General features: G+C 57.0%; 1 protein-coding gene across 1 annotated transcript in view; it reads left to right on the plus strand.

Annotated features, from left to right (window-relative positions):
- Window positions 1-4844, plus strand: part of PML (PML nuclear body scaffold) — a 7790-nt gene extending 2946 nt beyond the window's left edge. Inside the window, 5 exon segments of the mRNA XM_035899499.1 lie at window positions 176-256; window positions 346-562; window positions 1232-1284; window positions 4002-4158; window positions 4254-4844. Of these exon segments, the coding sequence (XP_035755392.1) occupies window positions 176-256; window positions 346-562; window positions 1232-1284; window positions 4002-4158; window positions 4254-4828 (1083 nt within the window). The 3' untranslated portion in view covers window positions 4829-4844.
- Window positions 4845-6553: the final 1709 nt, after the last annotated feature.

Genomic DNA, 6553 nt, shown 5'->3' on the forward strand with positions numbered 1-6553 from the left:
CTGCCAAACACCCGCAGCTCAGGCACAAGCCTTGAGCCAAGCCATATGCTGGGCTGTGCCTCAGTTTCCCCCTTGCTGAGGATGTTTCCACATCCCCCTCCCGCCTGCTCTGCCCACTGCTCGGGGCCACCAGTCTTGAGATTCACCCTAACGCTGCTCCATGCTCTCTCTGCAGCAAGAGGAGCCGGTCGAGGCCGAGAGCCAGAGCATCTTGCCCACCTTCACCCTCAGCCTCAAGGAGATGCAGACGAACCCGGTAAGAACGGCACCGGCCTGGCAGGAGCCTTTGGGGACCAGGAGATGCCACCCTGGCACCGTACATCCCCTGTGCTTTCCTCTCTCCAGGCTCTCCCCATCGCTGCGTGGCCCAAGCGGAGGTCGCACTGCATGGAAAGGAGCAGCCAGATTTCGCCCAAGCTACTGAAGCAGGAGTGCAACAACACACCAGTCTCCATCAATCCCGGTTCAGACCAGTGGGATAGCAGAAGGGGCCCCAGCACCTCCCCGCTGAGCCAGAACTGTGGCAGCCTCCCCGCCACCAGCAGCCACAGGGTTGATGCAGGTGGGGACCAGGGACATGGCCCTCCTCATTACCCCATCTCTTCCCCCTCTTTATGGGCATCCCGCATCTTTCCCAGCCTCTGTGCACCCCAATGCACTCAGAGCCTGGGCTAAACCCCCCTGGGTCTGAGAAGCGGAGGGTGGGAGCTGGTTCCCAGGGGGGGAAATATGAGAGCAATGCTCAGGTGTGGACAGGGATGCTCCATCCAGCTCCATGTCCTGCCTCCAAGGTAGCCAAAACCAAGCCTAGGGAAGAGCATAGCTGCAGGGCAAGCGTGCAGAGAGACTCCCCTGCCTCCTGCTCCAGGATTTTCCTGGGGCAAAAGCCACTACAATTTGTAGCAGAACACATTTTCTTCCCCAAGCTCACCCAGCCCCACTCCAGCCCCACTCCCCGCAGTGAGGGGTCCCAGGCTCAGCTTTGCAAACAGGAGGGAAGATGAAATGAATTTTCTGGAGGGGCTGGTGCAGGGTCTGTGGGGGTGAGGCAGGAGTGGAGGAGAGGTTGCCCCCACGTGGGGTGAACCACCCAAGGGCTGGGTGGTTCATAGTTCTGGTAGAAGCGTTTGTCCCCCGCTGCAAAAATCAAGAGATAAGGTCAGTCCTCCCGTGGGAAAACCAGTGTGATCCAAAAAATCAGAGCTTCAGCACCCTGTTGTTCCCTCCGCAGAAGACACCAGCATCATCATCTGCAGCTCGGAGGACAGTGAGGAAGACACGGCGGTGAGTGTAATGCCAGGCCTCCCTCCTTGCTGAGCCACGCCGCCGGCAGAAGAGGCAGCTGCCCCCCGTCATCCCAGGGGTGCCCTTCCCTTTCCTCCAGCCACGCTCGGGCCAGAGCTTTCTGCCTTCCTAGCGTCAGCCAGAGACTTGCTTGCAGCTTTCTCTTCCCCTTCGGTTGCTCCCAAGCGGCAGAGCATCTGGGCTGCCCCAAATCTAGTCCTCCTGGGCTAAGACCTTTACCGGTGTATCTCCTGGGAATCCGGAGCAGCCAGGGTCCTCTCTCTCTGGCAGCAAACCTCACCTTGATTTGCTCTGAGGGGAGATCCCACACCAGCCGATCCCCCGAGATGACCATTTGGACTTGGTCCTTATGGCCTCTTCTCTTCTGCCTTGCTGGGAAGGTTGTTCTCATCTTTAAAAAAAAAAAAAAAAATCAATTTTCATTTAAAAATCAAGTTTGCAAATTGAATGCAGCAGCCGTGCTCGGCGAGTTCGTCAGCCCTGTGCCTACACAGGCTGAGAAGCTCCCAGGACCCACCAGAGCTGGTAGGGACCACCTGAGCATTCCCCAGAGCGACACTTCCGAGCATCCCGCGCTGCCATTTCACAGCAGTGATGCTGCAGACTGGTGCATTGCAACCAAATGGCCCTGGCTGAGGTGGTTAGATGAACCAAGGGCATGGGACCCCTGCAGAGATGCCCCCTCACCGGTACAAGCAGGGGATCCCTTGGGAAACAGAGGCGAGCGCTGCCTGTTTGGGGTTGAGGCACCTTGGTTTTCCAGCACTGGCTTAATGAGGGGTCAACAGCCCCATTTTTTCTTTTTTTTGTATAAACTAATGCAGAAGCTCTTCTTACTTTTCAATAAAGCTGTTTCCAGATTAAATCCCATCCCGCTGCTGGCTTCCTTATTTTTTTTCCTTTGCTGTTTTTCCTTGCTCTCCTGACTCATCTCTAAAAGAGGGGAAAAAAATTAAAAAAAAAAAAAAAAGAAAGAGGTATGGGGCTAAAACCCCATCTCCACTCCCCGCTAGTGCCAAAAAATCCCGAGGCTGGGGCTTTTGGGGATGTTAGCAGCTTGCTGTGAGGAATCCCTGAGTGAATTAGGCATCCTTTGGTACGATGTGGGTTTAAGAGTGTAGCAAAGGCGCAGGCTGAAAAAAAGAAAAGAAAGGTCTTGGGTATAAACATCTCCCCAAAGTCTGGTGCTGGGCACTAGAAAAGCACAACCTTGAGAGCTGGGAAAAATTAATTTAAGGCCCAGGAAAAGGGGGAAAAATAGAAGCTGAGTAAGAAAAAAGGTGGAGCAATGGGATGAGGCAGCAGGATGCCGCCCAGGGAAGCTTGCAGCTTTCAGTGGGTGGAGGGCACAGGCTAAGGACCTGCCTAGAGGCTCAGCCATCTAAAAGGAGATTTGGGGGGCTGGGGAGGAACCTTTGTGGGGTCACCTGGGGACTGTCCTGCTCTGCATGCTGAGCTGAAGCCGCAAGAGCATCGTCGGCGCCCGGCTCTGCCCGGATCCGTCGCCTACGGCCACCGCGGTGCGACGAGTGCCTGTGTGTCCTCATGGGTGATTTTCCTTCTCGCAAATCCCGCACGTTTTCCCTCTCTGCTTAACCCTTCAATAAAACCTTTTTGCATAGACATTCAGTCAGCTTGTTGCTGGTTTGAGTAATAAGAGCATCTGCGATCACGTTTTGGTGCCGAGTTTGGTTCATCTAACTCCCTTCAGGCCAGCTGGGCCACTCCGGGCACAGCCAGTGCACGGGGCACTGCCACCACCCAGCCACCAGTGTCGTCCTTCTCCTGTCCCTTCCCAGACAGACCGACCCCATACACCCTTCAAACACGGGATTTTAACCTGGCATTTAAGCAATTCCACGTCCCCTGAGCTGGGGAGCGCTTGGAGGCATCAGTCTGGCCACGTTTCTACCACTCCTGGCCTGCAGGTGAAGGTGCAGAGAGCTGGTGTGGGGGGGAGATGGGGAACTCCCATCACTGCAGGATGCCCAGGCCAGGGTGCAGGATTGTCCCTAGGGGAAAGAGGGAGGAAAACCAAGGCTGGAGCCTCTTGAATGCATTGCTGTCCTACTCTTCCTGTCGGGAGATATTCCCTGTGGGCGTCCATCCCCGCTGAGGCTGGGCGGGATGGCTGCTTTTGCTCGCCCTTGGGAAGCACGGCTGTAGACACCGCATCTGCTGAGCCTGGAGAGGCAGCAAACCTCCTCCTGGCCTGATTCAGTCCCCTTTTCCTCTAGACACCAACCAGATCTTTAAATCCAGTGGGATCTCAGGTGGTCAGGTTGCTCAGCCACGTTTATGTCCCTGCATGAACTGCATCTGCATGACATGTGCAGAAAGGGACTCCAAGTCCCTGAAGCTGCATGTCATGTCCCTCTGGCCGCTCCCTGGATCCCCCCCCCCTGCTCAGAACCAGCTGCATTCAGCATTCAAGGCTCTGCTCTTGCTCACTGGGCCCAGACCCTGGTTTTGGGCTCTCAACAGGGCTCCCCATGGCCAGCCTGCTCTTGAGACACAACACACACCCGACCCATCCCTGGCAATGCCGGGACATCACACCCAGCAGGTTTCATGGCATTGCACACAACCAGGTCCTTGCCCATGGCCAACAGTGCACCCAAGGGCGTTCCTCATGCCTTCCCAGCTGGGTCCAAGCAGGCAGATGGGACTTGGCCCCCTTCTCTGATCTCTTGCAGGCTTCCAGCAAGCCCAAGGACATTAAGATGCTCTCCAGCCCTACGTGGTCCGGGAGCGGCACCTCACCCCACCACAGCACTGGTCCCACCAGCCCCTGGGATGATGGGTCGGAGCTGAGCAGCTTGGTCTTCCTCAGCTTGAAGGTTGACCAGAAAAGTGAGCATTGCCCTTCCTGGGCGCAGGGGGCTGGGGGGGAGCAGACAGGGGCACCACCAAATGCTTACTCATGCCCTGTCCTTTCCTCTCCACAGCCCAGAGCATCATGGAGGTGGCGGCAGCCAACGGAGGGCACACCTTCAAGACACTGATTCAGACGCCCGAGTCGGTATTGACACTGCTCTCCCAGGGTGTCCCCATAGAGGAGGGGATGCAGCACCTCCTCTTGTACCTCTCCCCACTCCCCAGGCCCATCCTCATCATCTATAACTTCTGGGCACCAGAGCTGCCCGCTCTATTTAAAGCCCTGGATGCCACGGGCAGGAAAGTGGACTTTTGCCACATTGTAGGTGGTTACGTGGATATGTTGCCCTTGATCAAAGCCAAGCTGCCCAGGGCCCATTCCTACAAGCTGAAGAGCCTGCTGAGAAGGCACCTGCAGCAGCAGCTCAACGAGGGCAGCACGCTAGCCATGGCCAAGGCCTTGCAGGAGCTTTGGGGAGCCCTGGAGCTCCCTGCCCGCACTGAGGCAGGGATGATGCTCACCCACTGCAACCTGCAGAGCTACACCATCCTGCGGCCCCTGGTGCAGGAGAAGTTGCTCACCAGGAGGGCGGCCAAGATCCTGGCCCGGCGCAACCTCATCCTCTGGGAGCTGGAAGAGGCCTGAGTGTAGGGTGAGCTGAGCTGGCCGGGTCTCGGGCTAACCATGCCAGGGATGCTCGCAGCAGCATCGGACAGGACTTGCAGACCCTCTCCACTCCCAGCATGGGGCTTAAAAGCTTCAGGACCCTGAGTCAGCACTAGGGGGAAGAAACAACCCAAGCGAATTAATAAAATCAATTACACAGCACAGCGTCATTTACTGGAGCACCTCCACCCCTCCTTTTCCCAGGCAGGCAGGAGAGGAGCTACCGGGAGCACCCTTCGCCCTGCCCGGGGGACAGCAGGTACCCCCACCCCACCCCAAGCCCCCGCAGCCTGGAGGGGGCCCCCGGTGACAAGCAGAGGTGTCCCCAACATGGGGCTGTGTGCGACGAGGCAGTGCGGGGGACAGGCCGCCAGGTGTCCTCTGTGTGCAGCCGGACACGGCCCGGTGTGCAAGGGCTGGCTCCGTGCTTGTGCACACACGCGGGCACCCTCGCACCCACCCCTTGGAGCCCACCGGTGGTGCCTGCTGTACCTGGGAGGTACCACAACCATCACCGGGGCCTCTGGTCTGCTCTATGGGGTGCAGAGGGAAAAAGGTGGTGGGTGGGTGGTGGTGAGTAGGTCCTCTGGGTGGCTTGAGAGGGGTGGAGATGGGCAGGAAATGGATGCAGTGAAGGTCTCCCCTCTGACAGGGTGCTTCCAGGCTTGGAAAATTAGGGGGAGATGGGAAAAAAAAAAAACATGACACACACACAGAGTCTTCTGGTAGCCCCCAGCAGCAAGCAGTGACCCAGGCACAGTGGTGAACTGTTGAAACAGGGTCTTGGACAGCGAGGCAGGGGCAGGCAAGGGGCCAGATCCCCCCTGCCACCTTCCCTGGGTCAGGGAAAGATCAGGATGGATAGAGCACCATACAGCAATTTATAGGGAGCGATCCCAAAGGAGCCCCCATGATTGCATGGTGGCATGCAGGGCTCATCACCAAATTCCGACGAGGCCATTTCAACCCCAGGGATTCTCTGGTGGCTGATACAGGGTTGTGAGCAACCTCTACAAGGGGCGCAGCCAGAGGAGAGCTGACCCCATCTGTCTGCTGTCACCGGCCTCATCAAAGTCTTGTAAAACCATAGCAAAGTCAATGGGCTGCAGGAGCCCAATGAGCTGTTCCTCTGCCCCGAGCTGCCATAAAGTTCAGTCATCTGGCTAGGAAAGGCTTTGTCACTGCAGGGTGAGCAGAGCAGCACCCACCAAGCCCCAGCCCTGAAGGAAAGGGCTGCAGGTTGGGTACTCCCACGCGGTGAGGGCTCCCCAAAAGTCCCACCGAGCTTCCACCTCCAACAGGCAGCTTCTACACACTCACAGGCTGGTACAGCCCCACTCGGGCCTCCCTTCCACCCACAGCCTCCCCAGGAAAATAGATAACTTCACTGAATTAAGCAAATCGCCTGCAATGATATATAATACGCTGCTTGCTTGATTGGCTGTTATTAATAATGCATTGCTCAATCTAAACCATTCATAAAACGACTCCCTGCTAGCCCTGAGCAAAGTGCTTTGGGACTCGGCGGGGGGGGGGGGGAAGAGGCCAGAAGGAGCAGCATAAATCCTTTCTGTTTATGAAAATGGATTTCTTCGCCCAACAATCGTGCACAACTAATTAGAGCCAAAGGGCTGGTTCCTCCACATTTGATTGCGCCCTGTGAGATTGCTCAGGTTGGCTGGCTAGGGGGGTTGAAGTCCAAGG

The sequence above is a fragment of the Egretta garzetta genome, unplaced genomic scaffold (assembly GCF_000687185.1).
Source record: "Egretta garzetta isolate BGI_Z169 unplaced genomic scaffold, ASM68718v1 scaffold287, whole genome shotgun sequence".
NCBI classification, from domain to species: domain Eukaryota; kingdom Metazoa; phylum Chordata; class Aves; order Pelecaniformes; family Ardeidae; genus Egretta; species Egretta garzetta.